Below are 24,257 nucleotides of genomic sequence, written 5' to 3'. Positions count from 1 at the left end.
TTGCATTTTAGAAAGGTTGCTTTTGTTGTGGCGTGCAGGATAAACTGGCAGCGGGGAGTTAGGAGGGGGACAAATGAGACCGGGGATACTGAGGCCAGTTAAAAGGCCATTACAGAACTAGTTCATAGTGAAAAAGGGGAAAACAAAGCAATGGGCTCTGAGGAGAGTCAGGGAGAGCTGAATGCTGAAGACCCCACCAAGGCCTGCCCTGGTGGTGGTGAGAAGGGCCAGCTGCTAGGGGGATTCCCGGGCTGAGCTGGGGGGGGATTCTGTGAACGAGTGATGTGAGGCCTGGGAGCAGGGTAAAGAGCTGGGGAGAGGTGTGTAGAAGGACTCCAAGCTCTCCAGCTTCAGAGAGCAGTGGTATTATTAGCTGAGCTGACATACTGGAGAAAATGTGGGTTTGGGGACAATATATATTTAATTTTAGACCAATTGAGTGGAGGATTCTGCAGGATGCCAGATGGAGAAGGCCTGAGGGAGCTGGAAAGAGAGATCAGGAACTCCAGCAAGGGAAACTCAGCTCTGAGCTGTTTTATGCAGGAGGGAAGGCCTGGCTCTGAGAAGGAATGCCAAGGTCCAGGTGATGTTTGAGCAGTAAGGACCCTGGAAGGTCCCTAAATGTCAGGATTTTAGATCAGGTGGGAATTTCGGAAGGCACAGTTCACACAGGATGGTAGAATTTATTAGAATAGTGTGTCCTTCATTTATTTTGCTGGATACTCAGAGATTGAGAGCTAGAGGGGTCATCTGGTCTTTGCACCTTCTAGGGCCAGGTCCTGAGAATAAGTAAGTGGAGAGACAAGACATTCTACTCTTCCCAAGAGTAGAATGGCAACCAATAAAGGTGGAAGGAATAATGGGCTTATCAAAATCACCGCAGCACGGTGAAGATACTGCCTGATTAGTGGACGTTATAGTCCTATCCAAATCCCAAGGTTTCAGTGGAGAGATGGAGATCGAAGGGGTTATGTGGCTTCCGAGGTGATGCCAAAGTGGCCCGGTTGGCGATAACAGGACGGTGTTTCTGTAGAACCCAGGGGAAGGTTTTCGACTGTGAGATTGTTGTATGCCTTTTGAGGTACACGGGGCACATTAAAATCTCCATTTCATAGATGAGAAAAACGTCTCCAGGAGCTGAAGAGACCTGCTTCAGGCTGCACGAATGCTAACACGCGGCAGAACCGGGTGTGAACCCCAGACTTCCCATCTCCCACTGCACGCAGAACTCCTTCGGCTACCTGAGCTACAGGAACCCTGGGAGGCAGGGCCAGAGGTGCCCGGGGACTGCAGCGCACCGGCATGGGCATGGAGAAAGAGGAATATCACTTCAGGTTCAAGTTGCTAGTTTTGCAGAGTGTAACATTACCGCACAAGTCCCAGAGAATAAACAGAGTTAACACCCCATTAAATACAATGGACTTTCAACGTGAGCTCCAGACGTGCCTAGATTGAAACTAGCTGAGCAGGAGCTGGCCCGTGAGTAAAGTGTGTGACATGCACTGCCTTCATGCTTCCAAGGAGAAAAATCCAGCTCAGGGAGAAGACAGCGCCGGCAGCAGCTCTGTAGGCTCAGGGCTAAGAATCCGGTAATGAAGTCTTTCTGGAAGGTAAGAAAGGGCTGTGTGCTGCATGCTATTTTTAAACATGCTGGAGCAGCACATGTATCCCTGGCCCACGCGCTTTCTCCAGCAGACGAGGGGCCTGGGGGAATGCAGCCAGGAATTTAGATGCTATTTATTGTATTTCCTTTTATCAGTCAAATGATTTTCCTATTTCCCACATAGATAAAGATCTTCCACTTACAGCTGCAGCTCGCTGACCTTGTCGGGACTGCTGTGCAGCCTGAAAATTGGTCCCAGGGAGAGAAGGGCATTGTTTTTCGGCGGTTGTTTGGTGGGTTGGGTGTTTCTTCTCCCAGCAGGGAAGAGATTGTTTTACAAAAAAATATTAAAAATCTTCCGGAAAACAAAAACTGATTGTTTTCTGCCTTTTTGCAGAACTGAAAGGATATCCAAGAAGTATAGTTCACCAGCCACCCCCCTCGCATTCCCCCAGTATCTCCACCCCACCTTTCGCCAACACACACACTCTCTCTCTCTCTCTCTCTCTCTCTCTCTCTCTCTCTATCTATTAATATCTCTTTCTCCTGCAGCAAGTCTGGCCCTGGCCCCGGACCCACTGCTGTGCTGCTGTCTTGGCAGGCAGCAGGGCAGAGGGGGTGGCAGCTCTGTCTGAGCTTGTAAGTTGAGCCAGTCTCTTGACTGTGCCAGCTCTGAGGCCCTTGGAGATGCCAGTATGCCTGAGTGGGAGCAGCTGCAGCTCACCCTGGGCTGGAAGCCTTGGAGCCAGCCAGGCCTCCAGAAGCCGCATTCTCAGGCAAGGGTATGGCCCGAGGGCTGCTGATCAGCTGGAGGCCTCCACTTGGGCAAGCTGCCCTCATTGTCTCGCCTTGCCTGGGCCTGCTGGCCAGGTTCACAGGCCAGAGACAGTGCCACTGTTCCTCACCTTCTCGGGAACGGGACCAGCAGATGCTGTGAGAGGCTGGGGTTTTATTGTAAATCCTCTTCACTTCTGGCTCATTGAGAGCCACAAAACATAAAGAGAGCCAGCTAGAAGGAGGGAATCCAGCCCCTTGCAGGCTCGTCATTTGAACAGCAAGGAGCTGCAGGCCCCTTCCACACCCGTGAGGGCCGGCTGTGGATTGTGACAGAGCTGCCAGCTTCCGGGAACCCCAGGTCCCCTCCCAGCATTGCAGTGCTTCCTGGCCAGGACAGCAGAGGGCGCCGGCTCCCCTGCGGGCACTGGGTCCGGGGCCGCCTTCCCGCACATCTGGAAATGGGCTCTATCACTCTTGCGAAATAGGGCCAGGGATCTGTCTGTGTCAGATGAATTGGCACCCGAGCGAGCACGCATACACATCAAGAATTCCACTTTCTCATTAGCGCTATTTCCCCCTCAAGAGCACTTGTGGAATGTGGGGAATTTGCCTTGCCAAGGCAGCCAACACATCTGAGTCCTGGGCTTGGTCCGGCCTCGGAGGAGTGCTTGGCGGGGCCACCTCTGGTCTGGAGCCTTTGCCCTTCCCTCCACGGAAAAAGAAAACAGGAGGGCAGGACCTCCCAGATCTTGTCCCCAGGGAAGAAAACTAAAAGTGTTCGGTACTGACCTTCCGGGCCCTCCTGAAGAAAGCAAATGCCTCACATTAACAGGTCCTTAAGAAATGAGATATAATTCCAAGAAAGCATCTTCTTAAATTACAAGTGATTAGAAATACCAAGGCCATGTGCAAACAATGGAGAGAGGAAAGGAGAAACTGGGTGAGGAGGGCAGGGCTGAAGCCAACCCAGGGGCCTAGTTGCTGTTCTGAGGCTGCTCCCTAGACTTCCGAAGGCTGCATGCATTTAAATGTCCAAATTTTCTCGCAGAAGCCAGCTTGTACTTCTCTTGGAACAACACATCAGTCTAATATGGTGTGGGAGAAATATGTTACATTTTTTTATGAACAGAATGTTAACATCACCTAGAATCAATATTTATATCCAAGAACACAGTGAACCGGCTTGTTTTGTGCTGCATGGGTTTAAGACAGGGACATTTGGAGGGAGTAGGGAGACCCCCCTCCTCCCACCCAGAAAGGCACACCCAGGCAGTTTCTGCCTGGGAGACCATGCTTGGCTCCCTTCCTCCCACACAGTCCTCTGTCTCCTGGGATTGCAAGAGGAAGCCAGAAGCAGCCAGTGGGGCAGGAATTTGTGGCGAGGTTCAGGACGTGAGGCAGTATCCTGTCTGCAGAACAGCCACGTACCGTTCGTGAGGGCTTCGGTGGGGGAAGGAGGGTCAGGACATGCGTCCAGCATTTCCTACTGCAGATCAAAGCAGGGGCAGACACAACTTTACACAAGTCCTTGGTTGAGGGGCTTCTAGGGGATAAAAAACAAGGAATGGTGGGGGTATGACACTTTTCTTTCATACTGAAATGAAAAATGGCCAGGCAACTGCCCTTATCTGAGGCAGCCATTGTGACAGAGATGGAAGCTGAGGTCTCCTGGCCTTAGAGTGCTGCACATTCTTCCAGAGGCTTTGGGGACACTCTATCAAACGCCTTAGGCTGGAATTCTCTTGCCTCAGCCTCCCGAGTAGCTGGGATTACAGGTATGCGCCACCATGCCCGGCTAACTTTTGTATTTTTAGCAGAGATGGGGTTTCGCCATATTGGCCAGGCCTGTCTCGAACTCCTGACCTCAAGCGATCCACCTGGCTCCAGCTCAGCCTCCCAAAGTATTGGGATTACAGGCATGAGCCACCGTTCCCGCCCACTTTACTGCCTTTGGAAGCTACTGGGCCTGCAGCCTGGAGACAGCTGCTTGCTCCTTACATGTGCAGTCCTTACCTAATTAGAAAAATAAAAACAAACAAAAATCTTTCCCCTTTCCCAGAAGATTTAAGGTTTGCTTGCAACAGAGCATCTACAAACGTGAGGCTCCTCTTCACCTAAGCAGGCTGAATTGGGGCCTCATTTTGCAGAGCAAGCAGGCCCACTTCATTTTCAGATTCGATGCTGAAGGTTGCCACATTCAACTGCAGCACTTGTCTCTCATTAAATGCCCGGAGCTCATTATGATATATCTTGCAGAAAAGTCTTTGCTGCTTTAATAGGCATGATCTTTAGAAAAGACCCTTTGGCTTATGTATAAGATCAAGGCATGATTAATCTTGGCCTCATTTAGCTGTGGGTCACCAGTGTTCAGGCTAGAGTGAGACCTCGCTTTGCATGATCACAATTTACAGTTTTCTATAATCTACATCTTTTCTCTATTTGTTAGCCTGTTTTGTTGTTTTCGTCTAGTTCTAAAAAACAACCAGTAAATATCCCAATCACATTTGCCATAAAATCAGCCAAGATAAACATATTATTTCATTATAAACCACTATGCGTAGCATCCGCTTTATGGTTGCAAAGCTCCTCCTGGAGACCCATGTAAGTTTAAATATTCTGAACATCTTTAGAGATCCTGCCTGATTTAAGCCAATGGAAAAGCCTCACTTGGGTCCAGATGTTGTTCTGATATCAAGGGCAGGATGAAAGAATGGTGAAAGTTGGCAGTAAGGGCTGGGTATAGTGACTCACGCCTGTAATCCCAACGCTTTGGGAAATTGAGGTAGGTAGATTGCTCAAGCCTGGGAGTTCGATACCATCCTGGGCAACATAGTGAGACCCCGTCTCTATAAAATGTGGAAAAATTAGCAGGGTAGTGCGCTGTGTAGTCCTAACTGCTTGGGAGACTGAGGTGGGAGGATCCCTTGAGCGCAGGAGTTCAAGGCTGTAGTGAGCGATGATCGCACCACCGCACGCCAGCCTGGGCAACAAAATGAGACCCTGTCTCAACACCAAAAAAAGTGAGCAGTAGGGCAAAGAATAAAACTGAAATCTTTAGGCAGGGGTGGCAGCAGTTGGTGGGGTTTGACTGTCTGCCTGCAGAGCAGTGCCAGGATCTGGGAGAAAAGTGCTAATTAAAAAAAGCCTCCTTGGAAGTCTTTGGTAAATGTCATTCCAAGTCCAGACCCACCTTTTAAGCTCTAGAACTGTCAATAGAAATGCTTACTTAACACCTACCTCTGATGACTTAACACTTGCATCTCAAATGAACATTCCCACAAGCCTCTCTGATTCCCGGCCATTCCCCTGCCCCAGTCTGCTCCTCTTCTAGTCATTCCATCTCAGTAACTGGTGCCCGGACCATCCGTGTGAAGCACGAGATCCCTGGAAACGCTCTCTCCCTCCTGCCTCCCTCTCACCCATCACTCATCTTGTTCCTTCTACCACCAAAATGGTTGTATTCCATCCTCTTCCCCACATCATTCTTCACTTCTACAGCCTTAGTCCAGGATACCACCACCTCTGGAGGCATTAGAGCCATGGCCACAATTTAGCTCACTATTTCAGTGCTTCACAGAGTAGTCAGAATAATTTAAAAAAAATTTTTTTAAAACTAGATGTTATCACTCCCCTTTCTGAACCCTTCAGTGATTTCCCCCTGCACTGAGGAGAATATCCCAGATCCTTGGGCTGGGTGATAAGACCACACGTGGCCTCACTCTTGTCTGTCTCTTGCCGTTCTTCCCTTATATTTCCCTGCTCCAGCTCCCTGGTGCTCTTTCAGCTCCTTTAAATCACCAACGAAAGCTGGCTTTTGTGCTCTTTTCCTGACTCTCCCCGAGTCCTACTGGTTTTTCATCTTAAGTGTCACTTCCTTGAAGGGGCCTTCTTCCTTGACCCCATCATCTGAAAAAATAGTTGCCCACTATGCTGACACATGCCACTACTGCCAACATGCTGCCAATATGCTGCCACACGCCACCGCTCTTTTCCTGCATTTGACACCACAAGGCAGCCACATCATAGCTACTTACGTTTGTTAAATCATGTTTCTTCCACTAGCTATGAGGCTCCATGGAAGCAAGAATCATCTGTTTTGCTGTATTCCTACTGCCTGCTCCAGAGGGTAATGCATGTTAGTTGAACCAAGTAATGAAAGTAGACTACACATGGAAAGCTGCCTACAGGGTATTTACACTGTATTCCTGCTGAACCTGCCCACCGGACCACAGTTACCCAAAATTCCTCCTTGAAGAATCCCTCACTGAGGTTTGGGAGAGACCAAGTCAGACTCCCAAATGTCTCTAATCTCCTCCTTTGCTCCACCCCCACTGCATGTTCTTCTCCTTTTTTTTCCTTTGAGACAGAGTCTTGCTTTGTCACCCAAGCTGGAGTGTAATGGTGTGAACATGGCTCACTGCAGACTCGACCTCTGGACTCTAGTGATCCTCCCACCTCAGCCTCCCAAGTGGCTGGGAGCACTATCATGCCTGGCTAATATATATGCTTTTTGAGACGCAGACTTGCTCTGTTGCCCAGGCTGGAGTGCAGTGGTATTATCTCAGCCTACTGCAACCTCCACCACCCAGGCTCAAGTGATGTTCCTGCCTCAGCCTCCTGGGTAACTGGGACTACAGGTGCATGCCACCACGCCTCATTTTTTTTTTAATTAAAAAAAGTTATTTTATAGAGATGAGGTCTCAGCATGTTTCCCAGTCTGGTCTTGAACTTGTGAGCTCATGCAATCCTCCTGCCTTTCCCTCCCAAAGTGTTGGGATTATAGTTGTGAGCCACTGTACCCAGCCCCTGACTGCATGCTCTTCTTACCTTCCTTCCTGGCTATTTTAAAAGTTTCCTAACCAGTCTATCTCTGTACTGCCTTGGATTCAGTATTTATGCTAAGGACCACAATAATGAATGGGGGAGAATTACATTTTGATTTTCACAAACCTCTCATTGAAAATTTGCATTTCTTTTGAGTAGAAACATTGGCACAAGTCCCAGTAGTACTGGCAGGACCTGTGACTTTGCCACCAACAAGATCACAGATATTTTCATACTATATTATAGCCACTGCATATGTTGAAATATTATTTATAGTCACTATTACTTTAAAATTGTGGTCATTATTAGAGCTAGATCATGTTATTTAATGCTTTATCAAGAACCACAGATATTCCTACATAACACATTGTTAACATTTTGATAGGTATATTTTAATATAGTGGATTTCCTTTGTAATTTTATTTGTATTTTATTCACTTAAACACATTTCTAAAAGGTCTTATGTTTAAGTCTTTAATCCATCTGGAGGCAAAACCATTCAGGACCTAGGCATAGGCAAGGACTTCATGACTAAAACACCAAAAGCATTGGCAACAAAAGCCAAAATAGACAAGTGGGATCTAATTAAACTCCAGAGCTTCTGTACAGCAAAAGAAACAGTCATTAGAGTGAACTGGCAACCAACAGAATGAGAACAAATGTTTGCAATCTACCCATCTGACAAAGGGCTAATATCCAGCGTCTACAAAGAACTAAAACAGATTTACAGGAAAACAACAAACCCATTCAAAAGTGGGCAAAGGACATGAACAGACACTTTTCAAAAGAAGACATATATGAGGCCAACAAACATATGAAAAAATGCTCATCATCACTGGTCATTAGAGAAATGCAAATCAAAACCACATTCAGATACAATTTCATGCCAGTTAGAATGGCGATCATTAAAAAATCTGGAGACAACAGATGCTGGAGAGGATGTGGAGAAACAGCAACACTTTTACACTGTTGGTGGGAGGGTAAATTAGTTCAACCATTGTGGAAGACAGTGTGGTGATTCCTCAAGGACCTACATATAGAAATTCCATTTGATCCAGCAATCCCCTTACTGGGTATATACCCAAAGGATTATAAATAGTTTTATTATAAAGACACATGCACATGTATGTTCATTGCGGCACTGTTTACAATAGCAAAGACCTGGAACCAACCCAAATGCCCATCAATGATAGACTAGACAAGGAAAATGTGGCACATATACACCATGGACTACTATGCAGCCATAAAAATGATGAATTTGTGTCCTTTGTAGGAACATGGATGAATCTGGAAACCATCATTCTCAGCAAACTGATGCAAGAACAGAAAATCAAACACCGCATGTTCTCATTCATAAGTTTGTGTTGAACAATGAGAACACATGGACACAGGGAGGGAAGCATCACATACTGTGGTCTGTTGGTGGGGGGACTAGGGGAGGGACAGTGGGGGTAGGGAGGTTGGGGAGGGATAACATGGGGAGAAATGCCAGATATAGGTGACAGTGGGATGGAGGCAGCAAACCACATTGCCACATATGTACCTATGCAACAATCCTGCATGATCTGCACATGCACCCCAGAACCTAAAGTACAATATATATTTATATAAATTCCTAGAAGGGTCCACAGAATTTACCAGATTGCTAAAGCAGCTCATGGCAGAAAAATGGTTGAGAGGCTGTGGGTAGTTTTTATTTTCTCATGTCATTGCCTTGCAAAAACAGCCTTGATGCCTTCCCTCTGCCTTCAAAACAAAAGCTAAAACCCTTGGTATGACATTCACGGCCCATTTACAATCCATTTTCAGTACACCTCACTATCTTTCTTTTTTGTCAACACCCTAGACATAACCCGTGTTCTAGTCACACTGAATTACTTGAGTACACCAAAACTGTACTTCTATCTCTAGGTCTATTTCCAGCTTATCTTAAGGAAGTACTCTTTTTCTAAGGCCCAGCTCAAAATGTTATCCTGGTAAATCTCTCTTTTGCCTTCCCCCAAGCAAAACCACTGAATCTTTCCTTTGTATTTTCCAGAATACTGTGCTCACAGCTGTTGGATCATTTGTCAGATCCTACTGTAGTTAGCTTTTGTATCTATTTTTTGTTATACCGTGAGCTTCCGGTGGAGACTTCCTCAAGTTTGCACCCAAAACACATAGTAAGTCCTTGGAAATGCTTGAATAAATATTTCTAAAATATTCATTCTTCTGAGGGATGAATAAAATCCATAATTACTATAGTAGTTTGTCCTTTAAACCAAGAAATTCTTTTGATAAATATAACCTGAGTCTACTTCAAAAATCCACCAGCCCCAAGAAAAATAGAAGGTTGTTATCTTTCATTCCACTGCCTGGACCCAGCTGCCTTTAGTTGACTTCTATCCTTGAAGGTAGCAAAAGCACCCTTCGCAGGAACCCATTTGCTGAGTCTTTAAACTTCCTGACTATATCAGTGATGTCTTCTCATATTACCCTTCTTTGAATGATGCCAAATGTATTTTTGACCAGTCTCCTTTAAGCAGACGCTTCCCATTTCTTGCCCTAGGATTTTCGAATGGTCAGGTTATGGTATGATTTTTATATCCCAGAACATTCAGCTGCTTGATGTCAATCTTAAACAAATGCAGATGCAAGGTTTTAAAAATTCTTTTCCTAAGGAGCTTGAAGATTTAAAAAGGAGACCATTCCTTAATTTCACAGGTCAATGCACAGCTTGAGTAACTGGATCTACAGGTGTGCACATGCGCCGAGGATAGATGGAATGTTAGCAAACACTGACCTGAACTTAGAATCTCAAGGAACCACAGACTTTTAAGAACGGAAAGGAACTTTTTTTTTGAGACGGAGTTTCGCTTTTGCTACCCAGGCTAGAGGGCAATGGCGCGATCTCGGCTCACCGCAACCTCCGCCTCCTGGGTTCAAGCAATTCTCCTGCCTCAGCCTCCTGAGTAGCTGGGACTACGGGCAAGCGCCACCATGCCCAGCTAATTTTTGTATTTTTAGTAGAGATGGGGTTTCACCATGTTGACCAAGATGGTCTCGATCTCTTGACCTCGTGATCCACCCGCCTCGGCCTCCCAAAGTGCTGGGATTACAGGCGTGAGCCACCGCACCCGGCTGGAAATTTTTGACTAATAGCAGAGAGATGTGTCTTGCCCAGGGGCTCACCTGTTGTTGGGATTTCAAGTTTAGCCAGTCTAAAACAGAATCCCTGATTTTTCTTCCGTGATGTTTCATACTTAAGTCGGCAATCTCAGGCCATGGCATCTCTATCTGCTACCCGGTTTCCTGAGCCAAAAAAACAGTCATTCTTCTTCCTTTTTCTTTGATGGAGATGGGGTTCCACCATGTTGCCCAAGTTGGTCTCGAACTCCGGAGCTCAAGCAATCCACCCGCGTTGGCCTCGCAAAGTGCGGGGATTACAGATGTGAGCCACTGTGCCAGGAAAAATGGAGTCATTCTTGATTCTTTTTCTTTCGTTCTCCACGTCCCATTCCTCAGCAATTCCTGTCCCTTATACTCCCAAACTATATCCTGAATTAATCTGTCCTTCCCCACCCACTCTAGGCTAAGCCACTGTCATTTCTCACTTGGGCTCCTGTGCCAGTCTTCTCACTAGTCTGATTCTTCTCTTGTCTCCCCCGCAATTCTCTACACGGCAGCCACAGTGACCCTTTATTTTATTTTATTTTATTTTATTTTTGAGACAGAGTCTTGCTCTGTCACCCAGGCTGGAGTGCAGTGGTACAGTCTTGGCTCACTGCAACCCCCACCTCCTGGGTTCAAGGGATTCTCATGCCTCAGACTCCTGAGTTGCTGGGATTACAAATGTGCACCACCATGTCCAGCTAGTTTTTAATTTTTATTTTTAGTAGACAAATACAAACATGGTTTGACCATGTTGGTCAGGCTGGTCTCCAACTCCTGGCCTCGAGTGATCTGCTCGCCCCCACCTCCCAAAGTGCCGGGACTACAGGCGTGAGTCACTGTACCTGGCGCAGAGTGCCCTTTAAAAACAGAAATCAGATCTTGTCACTCAGTTGTGTAGAACTCTCTTCACATTACACTTAAGACAAACTACAAACTCTTTACGAAACTTCTGAGGATCTACCTGATCTTGCTATTGCGTGCCTTGCAACTCCAAAGCCTCTCATCTACTCTGCTCCAGCCTCACCAGCTTTTTCCCATGCCTTGAAATTCCAGAGCTCATTCCTACCTCAGGACTTCAGCCTTTCTACACCCTCAGCCACTCATCGGGCTTGCTCCTTCGAATCAATCTGGTCTGTCTTCAGAAGACACTTTTTCGGAAAGTCCTTTTCTCTCCCCTAGCTTATATCATTTCCTCTTATCTAGGTAATTAGCTGAGATGAGTTTGTTAGGTTACTTGTTTATAGTCTCTTCTTCCCCAGCAATGTATAAGCTCTGCGGGGGCTAGGACCCAGAACAATTCCTAACACAAGAAAGATATTCAACAAACATTGTTGAATGGGTCTAATTCAAGCTCTCAGACTCACCGTACTATGCTACGGCTTTGAACTCACGGCACTCCCATTAGTTATCTCTAAGACAATATGGGTATAGCGGATTGTAAAGTCACAGCTATCTGGGTATAAACCATTTCTCTACCTGTTCGCTGTTCTGTGACTGCACCAGTCACTTCCCCTATCTGTGTCTTAATTTACTTACTGTAAAAATGAGTATAGTAGTCCTACTCTGTAAAGTTGTGGGAGGAATTACCTAATTTATGTAAAAAGCACAGCAGAGTGGCCTCTAGTGTGTGTCTAATTGCTATTTCTCTTTTCCCTTGAGTCTTCCACAAATTATAACAGTTTATATTTAAGTGTCTTCTACTCTATGACAGGCTCAATTCTAAGTGTTTTACATGGATCGACTAATTTAATCTACATAAAAACTCTACAGGACAGAAGTGATAAACATCACTGTGTTACAGATGAGAAAACTTAACATAGTGGCTTATGCAACTCGCCTAAGGTCATATAAGAGGAAAGCAGCAGAATCCAGACCTGACCCCAGCAGTGTTGTCCAATTTCAGAGGCAGTAAAACAGTCATTGACTATCTTTACCGTGATCCCATGGTAAGATACACATTTTACATCATAAGTATGTGTAGGCATATGGCGGTATCTAAAGTATAAATATGTTTCACAAAATAATACCCTTACTATCTGTGTGCATTCTGATAGTTTCTCCTCATTTTAATTTTGAAAAATGTTTGACCAACTTACTGATTTAATGATCTATTGATGAGTCAAAACTGCACTTTGAAAAACTGCTTGTCTAAATTACAATTTATCCAACTGTTCTGACCCTTCAGCTACCTCAACCTCTACCAGAAAAACTGATGGCTCTCAGTTCAGATATTCATATTTCATGTATATTCCAGATGAAGTCCTTATTAATTATTAAGATACTGATCACCCACCCTGACTCAGACCTACTCCCCATTGCAAACTCTTTTGCATTTATGGAAAAATATCTCATCAGGTAAGATTCAAGTAATTCTTTCACTCTCCAAAAATTATTTGCCTTTATTAAAACTATTAAGGCAAGCTGCCCTATGTTAGAACTATTTATGTACATGTCTGTCTTTCCCATTAGGGGATCAGAAACTATGGAGGGCAGAAACCATGTTTTACAAACGCCTTTGTAGTCCCAAATAAAGGGTGAATTAAAGTGAAATGAAAAGAGGTTGGTATAAAAAACTCTGGCTTTAACCGTTGCATGGGGTGTGTGTTAAGAGAGATTCAGAAAAGACAACATTCTTATACTGAATCATACATATTCCCACGAAAACATATAAGGCGTACTCCCACTGATCTGGTATTGCAGGTGGTTCATAAAAATCCTTCTATCTGGAAAATCTGCATTGGCCATGCACCTAATTTCCCAATGGCATTCCTACCTCCTTGTGGCTCCTCCTTTTGCATTTCACTAAGCTAAGAGAATTTACATTTCTACATCTGGCAAGTTTCTCCCTGTAGACACATAGTCCTATGAACACTAAACTGAAAAGATTTCTGGATGAGCAGATGTACATTAACATTTTCACCTAGCCTGACCCTCAGTCCTGATCTCTTTAATGGGCTGGCATATCAACTACTGTTTATATCCATAGATATTGAAGTATATATCTGAGTGCATGCTATGTATCAAAGGTAAATAAATAAAACAAAGAAAAAGCCCCTGACTTGGAACTCTCAGTTGCAAGGCAGGAAATTCTTTCAGAGGGCAGGAAGTAGCTAGAAGCTTTTCCGCTAAGCAATACTTCAATTTCCCCACCCTTAGGGAAAGCTTATCCTGGTGTTGTTTCAATTCAGCAGATGCTGAGCAGTTGGAGAAAGGGAACAAACAACTAGGGGAAGTATTAGCACCTGTTTATGTTGACTTCTACTAAACAAGACTGGCTGCCAGCTGTTGCAGGGTAGGAGAGGAGTTAGAACAGGAAACGCCAACTCAGATGGAAGCTAGTTTTTGGCTTTCTGGCTCTCCAGGGGAAACAAAAGTGTCGAGGAAGTATGTGGTCATTCTCAAATGGCCAAGAGGCAAAGGCAAGATAATACACTCCATTCACTAACATGGTGGGGGGGGGGACTTAGAGTGCAAACGTGAAGTCATGCATCGTTATGAAATTAACGTTAGTTGCCTACTCTATATCCATTGTCTCCTTTTTCCTTACTAAAACCTTTATATTTTGGGCACAGTAACATCCATGCAAGAATGACATTTCTTGGCCTCCTTTACAGCTAGCTATAGTCACATGACTGAGTTCTGGCCAAATTAAGCGAAAGTGTTGAATATGATTTCCAGGAAGACTCTTTAGAAGGCCCTGACTCAGCTAGGTTTGCTCATTTCGTCCTTGCCCTCTTTTCCTCAGGCTGCCAGAAATTTCTGAGTAAAAATTTCTGATGGTCAAGTGGCTATTTTGGACAATGGGGTGACCTTGAGAAAGATCATGTTACGGTAGTCAGGAGCCTCCATACTAGCCTTGAACTGCCTAACTTTGGCATAGTTTTCCATGAGAAAGACACACTTCTTATTTAAGCTGCTGCTAGTTCTGTTGAATGTAGTCAAATCCCAACCTGAGATACCCTGATAATTATTGGCAATCACGTAAAGATACTTCCTATCTTCTTGTCCTCCAAAATGAGGTGGATTCTGTTACCTAACTCTATCCTTCTTACAACAGTACAGGAGAGCTGAGGCATGTGTTATGTGAGAAGAGGAAACTGGAGTTGGAACAAATCAAGACTTGCCCAATGCCACACAACTGGCTGCTTGGAGATCGGCAGGCTCTGGAAGCCAGGTTGCCTCACCCCTAGGATTTTTAAAAGCATAGTAGAAATAGGTGACAAATTTCCTTTAAAAAGATTTTGATTGGTTATTTTTAAAAAGCAAGCATTTAAGCACATCTCCTTTCTTCTATCAAATGATCTATAAAGGGGACATCGGAGTCACCGACTAAACATCTTTTTGTCTCCAGAATACTACCGCTATATTAAAATGAATTGGAATTCACTGTATTGTTACAGCATACATTAAAGGAGCTGACTTCTCAAATAGGTAAAGATACATTTTGAAGTAGCAATTAGTAAAATGAATGTGTTACTGTTTTAAAAGCATAACAGGGGTGATGATTAATGTAGAGCTGACAAAGTCTTTAAGAGGAAAAAACAAAGTAGGACTTTTTTTTTTTTTTTTTTTTTTTTGAGATGGAGTCTCGCTCTGTCACCAGGCTGGAATGCAGTGGCACGATCTTGGCTCACTGCAACCTCCGCCTCCCAGGTTCAAGCAATTCTCCTGCCTCAGCCTCCCGAGTCACTGCGACTACAGGTGTACACCACTATGCCCAGCTAATTTTTGTATTTTTAGTAGGGATGGGGTTTCACCATGTTTGCCAGGATGGTCTCGATCTCTTGACCTCCTGATCCACCCACCTTGGCTTCCCAAAGTGCTGGAATTATAGGTGTGAGCCACCACGCCTGGCCAGAGGTAGGATTTTTTTTTTTTTTTTTTTTTTTTTTTTTTTTTTTTTTTTAACAATGAAAGTAAAATTGAATCAGGTGAATTCAACATAGAAAAGTTTTAATGAGACAAATGTCAAACAAGCATATCAACTTCTTAAAAAACAAAGAAAATCTGCAAGTTTAATTACAAAAACACTTATACAGAAAACTTGGCATTTCAACAGTTCCAAACACATGTATACAAGTTTTTTCTAGAATTAGTCAGAAATAAAGTACCTTGTCTCCCCTTCCTCAGCTGCTCCTTGTATTTTAATAAAAAAAGAAAGCAATCTGTAACACTGAATAGGAAACAGCTTATTTTTTGAGAACATAAAAGTATAGTAATATCTACAAGTGAACTGGGAAACATGAGTTAGGTATTGTGCTAGCCTGTAACTTCATTTACTGCGTTCCTCGTTGAACACAGAGGAGGCAGGAGGTGGCACAGACCTGCTCTATAGACACTGACAGTTTTGTCGCATCTGCATCCTAGCATCATTCTAGAGTCAGGTGGGTAGTTATTGGGAAAGAGAGCATTTCAAAAACAAGCTGCTTATTTTGTGAAATTGACTTCATACTGTAGGCTCTCTTGAGAGCTCATGTGTTTCTGAATATGCAAATGTTTCTAGTCACTGTCAAGTGTCCCATCTAGAGTCAGGAGAATGATGATCCTGGACCACATTACAGCCTTTTCTGGTCACAAAAGCAGTGCTAACAATGCTGCACAAAACTGAACACAAATGAGAAACAGAAATATGAGGAGGAAGAAAGAGGACAGAAAGCATCTGGCAGAAAGAAGACAAACCTCCACAATGGGATCTGGATGTCCTGCCACGGAGAGTGAGTTCTGGCTTGGACTTAGCAGACAAGGAGTCTAAGAGAAGTGGCAGAAATAGCAGATGATGGCAGGGAAATAGGAAAATACAGAAGAGCAGGAGAGCTGGCTAGGTTTATAACGACAGATAATAATGGATTCTTATTCTAAAAAATTGCAAAGTGATGGTATGTGGGTTTCAGCACATGGAAATTTGATGTATGTTCACATAAGATACCTTAAAAACAGATTTTGTTGTTGTTTTCCTTTGGACTAATAAAGAAAACAGGCAAGGAGATGCTGAGAAGCCAGGATGGTATAGCAACATGACAAGGAGTTCTGCCTACACCCTGACTTACAGGCGTATTGTGAGAGGGGCCACACTTCTATCCACCTGCCTGCAGTGGTGTGGTGCCCAGACAGTGGGCTCTGCTTTGGTTCCAAAGATCTCAGCTGTAACCTTTAGCCTTGTGCTCTAGAGTGTCAAAAAAACAGATAAAGAAACAACCCAAAAACCCTGAGGTAAGAATCAGAACCTCTCCTTCCTTTTGCTGTTAAAGGAACCAGAAACTGCTAGGCGTGATGCTTGAGCCCAAGAGTTGGAGGCTGTAATGTGCTACGATAGCATATGTGAATAGCCACTGCACTCCAGCCTGGGCAACACAGACCTTATCTCTAAACAAAACAAAACAAACAAAAATGAACCAGAAAGTCCTCTTTACTTATGCTATTAAAGAAAAAAATCACTAAGGAGGGAGAAGGAAAGGAAGCCTGGCTTCTTCACATGGATTCAGCAGCTAATGGGTACAGAAGGAAGACAAAGGACATAAGAATTCTTCCAGGCCTTTTCTGTGAGCTCAAGAGACTATTTTGAATGATATTTCCACCTATGTTGATCCATGAATCATTATTCCAAAAGAAGACAGGGATTCCCTCAGTTTTCTTGAAATAAACTTTGGGCTTTGTACTCTTTCCCTTTCTCCTCTGTTTACAAGTGACCTTTTCCTCAGCAAAAATGCTCCACAAGACACTGCCAACAGATGGGAACAGAAGAGCCTTGCTGAGGCTGGGACTCCATGTCTGTGCAGGAGCAATGCTTAGAAAACAGCAGGCAGTACCAGCGAGGAAGGAAAGAGCATTCTCCTTTAGGGCAGCAATCACAAAGCCACACTGAGGGCTGGCACCCACTGAGCACCGTGTGGGGTAGGAAACACAGCCTTGCTCCACAGGGCACTGTCAACAAGAAGCTCCTTTCTTTGGAGTCACAGCAGGGCAACAATGGGAGAAGACTGGGCCTGTCCAATGCAAGAAACTCTCCTTCAGAACCTTGCTGAGCAACAAAGTCCAGAGGTCAGAAAATGGAGATGTATAAATTGGTGGGGGCCAAGAAAGCAAAAATGACCCCCAGAGGCATTTAAAAAAGTGACAGCTAGGTAACAAAACTGGAGCTCCATCGATAAAAGGGTCTAAGCAAAATTGCAACAATGAGAAGTCTTCCTTTCTGCAGCAGCGGACGTCAGCGTCAGGGTCACCTAGTAGGCTGAAGATATGCAGATCCACTCTAAGAGAGATGGAAATGATAGGGACCTGAAGACCGGGAAGAGTGGCTGGATACTTTCAAAGCTTCCCATGTGGACAATTCCACAGGAAGCTCATATACATGTTGCTGCCCCCTCATATGGCTTCCTGGGATGACGGCCTTTCACTCACTGATAATTCTTTCACAAGCAAAGGGATCTGCATGCTTTCTCTGCCCCAACTCAGTTCAAATTTCCATGGATGGCTTCTCATTCCTCACAAGTAAAAACACTTATGGAACATATTGGAGCTCTAAGAACCTGCAGAATCAGGGAAACAAAAGAAAACAAAAACAAAGAGAATAACACCAAGAAAGTTTAAGTATTAATCAGAAGGGGTTAGCGCTATGGATTTTAAAAATGCTTTGGTTTCATAAGGGTTAAGGGGAGTGCAGGGTGTATGTAAACTAAATAACTCATAAAGCTGCAAGCAGGCCACCTCATTGAAATGTTTCACATAACATTTCAATGAGAAACATGGCCCTGCTCCAGTTCGGCAACAATGGGAGGTAGGAAAATCAACAGCTAAACACAGATAAGCAACTATCAGGGACAAATCTGAGGAGGGAAAATGAGTGCCCTACTTTAGTCCGAAGAATGTATCGTCAATCAAAACCAATTTTCTTCAAGTGTTAACCTAAGGATATCTGAATGTATAGACATACTATGTACATATAATCAAGAACACTTCTCATATTAATAAAAATGCAGTCACATAAGAAAGATTTTCTTTTTCCCCAAACTCAAACAGCCAAATATTATCATTGAAGTCAGGCAACATATGCATTTTAGTAGTTTAGCTAAGGTAGTCACCTTTCAATTTAAAATCACCTCTATGACTTCCTCCTGGCTCTACCTGTCTCAAGGCACTACTCAGCCACAAGAAATGTGACGGACAGGTAGGGCAATTCTTCCATTGTATATTTATCAAAATCATTTTAAAATGGGCTAAAATTCTATAACATTATAATTACTAGATTGTAATTTTTTTCTATTAACTTCCTATGTATCTTAACGCTCAATTTCAGGACATTTCAGTGCTTTCCCCTTCTGCCATCCACCTCTTCCTTAGAGCAATGTTTTAGAAACCCAGTGAATGACAGTTTAGATCTCTGTGGTTCTAGTCTTGGATTCTGTACTCATGTATGCGGGTATTTTCAAGCAAGGTGTTTCTCCTCTCTGGGATTCAGTTTCTTCATATATAAAATGTTGGATTTCTAAAGGTCCCTTCCAACTCTAATACGCTCCTCTGAAACTTGTAGACTGTTAGCTTCCCTTCTCTCATTGGCTCCTGACAGTGGACGAAACCTTTGCCAAACTCTTGTCAGAGTAATTAATTGCACCATGAGTGCTGGGGTCATCAGGCCTCACTGTCTGTACATATCTGTATAATGAGGCCAAACTAGTATTAATCATATCTTTGTAATTGTTTCCTTTGACAGTTTTGGGGGGTGTGGGGAACCATCTATTGTTAGTTATGTTTGCATGGCTAGAGTGTAAGAATCTGTAGCAATATAACAGTTCACACTTTTAGTTATTTTTTTCAAGGGCAAAATATTTTTAAGTTGAAAAATCAAGGATAATAGTAATATTCTAATTTTCAAAGACTCTTCAGAAAGCAAATAATACAGTTTATATTCTTAAGATGAACAAAGCTTTAGGAGAATCTTACTGGCAAAATGCTCAAAATGGAAAACCACTTTTGGTTCAATACTTAATTAAGTATCCTATATCTATGTGAAGAGACACCATGTTATCAATTAATGTTTTCTTTCACGATCTTCCACACTGTTTCTCCCAGCTCTCACTTTTCAAGCCTACAAGAGTCCTAATTGAAAACACTGTGTAAAAATGGGAAGGATGATGAGCTCCTGAAAATCCCAGGCCTAGATTTACAAGCTGTTCCCTTCATAAGCAGCAGCAGTAATGCCACTTCTTTACTCTGCAGGGAGTCCAGCCATCTCTAAGTTCAGTCCGTTCCATCTGGCTACTCACTGGAAGGACGGTAATCCTTTCCCCATCAGAGCATAGCTGAGGCTAAAATATAATGAATTGCCTGGTACAGTGACCATCCAAGGGCACCACCAAGAAGTATAAAGACCTCTGTCTTTGTCTCTACTAGCAGATGTTGCCTCATTAGACAAAAAATCATGGGCTTTATTTATCTTTATGTATGTTGCTCAACCAAACGAAGCCAGAATATAAATTATGTATATGAGTGTGCTCATGTACTCACAGGATGAATAAAGATTCAAACCCACGACCAGTCACTCTTTGGAACAACGTATCCTCTGCTGACTATCGTTTGAGTATCCATATATAGCCACCTCGTTGTAGGGTCCAACCTTAAAATTTCCACACAGTTTATGTGTCTGCAGGTATGGAATAACTTAACCACTAGTGCAAAGGGATGCCGATTTGATGGTACGGCATACTAAAAGGATATCCTATCTCTAGAAATTTGAATGAACAAATACTAATTCCATTTAAGAAATGACCATTAGTACCAAAAAGTGTACATGGGTAGATCTCTTCTGGAAATGGAGAAAAAAAATTTTTTTTTCCCCAATAAAGGAATAAATACTTCTGCTCATTTGTTGAATATATATTTTTAAAAACCTATTTTCTCTATCCTTTCTTTTTTGCTTATTGATAATTTTTCTTTTTCTTTTTGAGACAGAGTCTTGCTCTGTCACCAAGGCTGGAATGCACTGGGTGACCTAGCTTACTGAAACCTGAACTCCTGGGCTTGAGTGATCCTCCTGCCTCAGCCTCCTGAGTAGCTAGGATTATAGGTGTGCACCATCAGATTCGGCTACTTTTTTCCATATATATATATTTTTTTAAGGTGGAGGGTCTTGCTATTTTGCCCAAGCTGGTCTTGAACTCCTGGGCTCAGGCAGTCCTGCTTCAACTTCCCAAAGTGCTAGGACTACAGGCATGAGCCACTGTGCCCCACCAAGAGTTTACTTAAAATTTTTTTTGAGACAGTGTCTTGCTCTGTCACTCAGGCTGGCATGCAGTGATGCAATAATGGCTCACTGCAGACTCACCTCAACCTCCTGGGCTCAAGTGATCCTCCCACTTCAGCCTCCCAAGTAGCTGGGACCACAAGGGCATGCCATCATGCCCAGCTAATTTTTTATAGATGGAGTTTTGTCATGTTGCCCAGACTGGTTTTGAACTCCTGGGCTCAAGCGATCTGCCTGCTCTGACCTCCCAAAGTGCTAGGCTTACAGGTATGAGCCATTGCGCTGGCTGAAGAGTTTATTTTTTAATCTATTAAAACCAGGTAATTACCTCTTTGTATTGTGAGTTCACATCAACATTTAACAGACAACAGTCACTGTGCTATTGGGTGGTGAATATAAAAGTTTCCTACTTATGTAGGCTCACAAATATACAATGTCTCACCGACTACTTCTAAATTATCATTAGTATTTTCCAGAGAAAAGGAAGATTAAAAATTAAGTTATATTTATTTTGTTCTGAGTGCTGCTGTAGGGATAATTTCCTCTAAGTTTTCCACTCACTTTTCAAAACCCTTTGGGAAACCAACGCCCAAGAATATAGCTAGTAAGTGACAAAGCTAGAACTGGGGTCAAAGCACAAAGACCATGCTCTTTCCATTAAACCATTCTGAAGCAAGCATGAGAAAAAACTGTCTTGATTCTGTTTTCTTTTATTTTTAGAGACGGGATCTCACTGGACTTGAACTGCTGGGCTCAAGCAATCCTCCCACCTCAGCCTCCCAAGTAGCTGGGACTAAGTGATTCTGTTTTCTAATATTATTTATTACATTTAACAACCATGCAACAGGAATCTTAACCAAGTCTCCAACTCATTCATCCAATGTAATCCCAGGGTTTTAGTGGTATTGATAAAGTCTGATGACATCTTATTTTTGATGATATGCTGGCATGTAAGTATCAGTGAGCACTCACCATTCCCTAACGATCAAGCCTGTTCACAACTTCTCGAACTGTAGCTATGAAGTTTTCATTGTCTTGGGGATTAGCTAAAATAATACTGTGCAGTCTGTTCATATATGAGTCAATGGTGTCCACTGTAGGTGTCTCTCCACTTCCTGAAGTGAGATGAGAAGAAAGTAAGAAAATCGTATTCAGTTTTATCATAAAACACGATTTAAAAGAAATATTGATTCTAATGTGGTCTGCTCCACAGATGTGCTTTTTATTTTAGAAGAGAGACTTTAGATCTCAAAGAAATGAAGTTAGTCCACATATTCTAAATAAACAGATGGGCTATATAATTGCTGTATAATATATATGAGTAGCTGCATGTAACAGAAGATTAGGGAGGGGTTATATAATTGCTGTATAGTATATATGGGCAGCTGCATGTAACAGAAGGTTAGAGACTCTCTCAGATTTCTGCTATGACTATCCTCAAAATGAAAGTATGTAAGAAATACCAGTGTTCGTTTTCTCTTCCCGTTAAAACAAAAACAAATACAAAGCAAACATACATACATAAAAGGAAGCACCCTCCTCAAGATTTATTACTTAGTTTCCAGTGTTCTGAATAGCAAATTAAGCTTAAAATAAAGGAAAATAGATACTAAAATACAAATGGACAAAAATTTGAATGACCAGAGACCCTGAAACATTGGATGATTTTAGCCAATACTGACGTTCTATTATATGACCCAATCCGGAGAAGAAAAAACGTATTTTAATTAATTTTCCTCTGGAGATTTCAACCTCTCCACACCAGTACAAACATAGACAGCACCCCACTGCTCGCAACACACACATCCCTGTCACTGACGGTCCTCAGGCAGGAGGACTTACCAGGCAAGGGCATGCTGGCAAAGCTGCTGGTCAGCACCTGCCGCAGGGTCTCCAGGTGCTGCTGTAAGACTGTGTTGCGGCTCCGCTCCTGGATCACATCCACCTCCAGCTTCTCCACTGCTGTGCGCATGCTCTCCACGTGCTTTTGCAGGGCTGCATTCCTCTCCTCAAATTCCATGTTGGATTTGCGAAGCTGGCGGAGCTCTGCCTCCCGAGCTGAGGACATATATCCCACAGAACACATGCAGCGCTAGAAGGAGTCTCTGAGGAGTCCCAATGACTCTTATAGGGAAGTTCTGCTTAGCTGCCTCTAATTTGGCTACCCCACCTCATCTCCCTATTCTCATTACGGCATTCCAGATAGCAATTTCAGCAATGAAACGCGTGGCTCCCCAGAGCTATTTTAATTCTTAAAGCTAGTCATATTCCATATATAAGACTGCAACAGTTTCAATTCCCAGTATTTTTTTTGTTAGTTTTTGCTTTATAAAATTGTACAATGAGAAGCCTGAGGGGTTTTGCAGGGGGATCCTGGGAGACTGGCCAACCACAGCTGTGGGTTCCAGTCTTCACTACAGTGGGATCAGAATTGCTCTCATTTTATATTTTGGACTCCCATGTAAGTTTTTGTTTGTACAAAGGGTTCCAGGCTAAGAGTCTGAAAATAAATGAATCTGTGATTGCATTTATTTCCTTTGATCCAGAGACCAAAGAAGGTTTGACAACAATGGCCTAGCTTTCCTTCACTGGTCTTTGAGTAGCTACCTTTACCACTGAATGAAAGAGAGGCAGTTCTTCTTCTTCTAGACTAGTCCTAAGGAGGGATATCACTACCATTGCTTTTAAGCAATGAATTCCTTCTGAGAACTAAACCCCCTGTCAAAGCTCTGAGAAACACGGAAAGAAACTTCAGTAATTACCTTTGCTATGGTTCAAGAATTCCTCTGTAAATATAGGGATGTCAAAAACAGACCGTTCCTTCACCTCTGTTTCTTTCTGTGAATCAAGAGAAACAAAACAGTTAATTCTTAATGAAGCTAAATTAAATAATAGTGCCTGAAGATGTAATGATCATGTCTTCTTTAAAGAAAGAGTAGGGTGAGCAGGAATCAGTCTAGGTGAGTCTGTGAGGGAAATGTATTCACCTTTTCACTGGAATCCAACTTTCATAGAGCTTAAGCAGGTGAAGTATTCACTTCTCTCAGGTGTACAACTACTGTGCAATCAGAAACCTTAAAAAAAAAACTTACACAAATTTCCCTAATGGAGAATTTGAAGCCATTTCTTAGCCTTATGCTTTGAATAGTCAACAGTATACAGTTGTGAAAGTGACTGCAGTGGGAACTGAGAAAGAGTAGTTTTTTTCCCAGTCACTTTTTTTAGTTATGCATGTAAAATGCTCCCTAAGATTACATAATATAAATTTGCAGAGTGGACAATAAGAATTTTAAGCAGAAATCTGCCTGCCATGAAAAATAAATATGATATTCGATTGGTACTTCTATTTACTAATGAGAGGCAGCCTATCTTTGGGGTCTTCTACATTTTCTTTAGACTCAGGAAAAATAAACAAACAAACATACAAGACCAAGAAATCAGAAAAAAGCCAAGCTCCAAATACTAGAAAGCAAAGGATTATGTGAGCTACAAAATAACAAAGGCTAAAATTAATTCACCAATAAGCCATTAAAAATTAAAAAGTCTCATGAGACCACTGCAAAATATATTCCACAATGATCCTTAAGAATAAAGTCGATAATTCAAGATGCTTTGGCTGTCAATTCTACAATGCATTTGAAGTTGAAAGCATTGTGAATATTA

General features: G+C 43.0%; 1 protein-coding gene and 1 long non-coding RNA gene across 4 annotated transcripts in view; one reads left to right on the top strand and one right to left on the bottom strand.

The window, feature by feature from the left end:
* The first annotated feature begins 1,229 nt into the window (after positions 1 to 1,229).
* Positions 1,230 to 19,906, top strand: LOC119469873. 2 transcript variants are annotated; one of them, XR_005198724.1, is made up of 3 exons: positions 1,230 to 1,610; positions 12,612 to 12,712; positions 19,571 to 19,906. It is a non-coding gene; the product is annotated as an uncharacterized LOC119469873 (long non-coding RNA). The 2 variants fall into 2 exon arrangements; XR_005198723.1 differs by lacking the exon at positions 1,230 to 1,610 and having other exon boundaries at positions 11,917 to 12,712.
* HMG20A (high mobility group 20A) overlaps positions 15,292 to 24,257 on the bottom strand; it is a 70,353-nt gene continuing 61,387 nt past the window's right edge. For both annotated transcript variants that reach the window (XM_017520978.2, XM_017520977.2), the window contains 4 exons: positions 23,357 to 23,432; positions 22,437 to 22,652; positions 21,567 to 21,709; positions 15,292 to 17,883 (listed from right to left, as the gene is read on the bottom strand). In XM_017520978.2, the coding sequence (XP_017376467.1) occupies positions 21,573 to 21,709; positions 22,437 to 22,652; positions 23,357 to 23,432 (429 nt within the window). In that variant the 3' untranslated portion in view covers positions 15,292 to 17,883; positions 21,567 to 21,572. The remainder of the gene's footprint in view (positions 17,884 to 21,566; positions 21,710 to 22,436; positions 22,653 to 23,356; positions 23,433 to 24,257) is intronic.

The sequence above is a fragment of the Cebus imitator genome, unplaced genomic scaffold (genome assembly GCF_001604975.1).
Source record: "Cebus imitator isolate Cc_AM_T3 unplaced genomic scaffold, Cebus_imitator-1.0 Scaffold926, whole genome shotgun sequence".
NCBI lineage: Eukaryota > Metazoa > Chordata > Mammalia > Primates > Cebidae > Cebus > Cebus imitator.
This window is presented reverse-complemented; position numbering and strand designations above follow the sequence as displayed.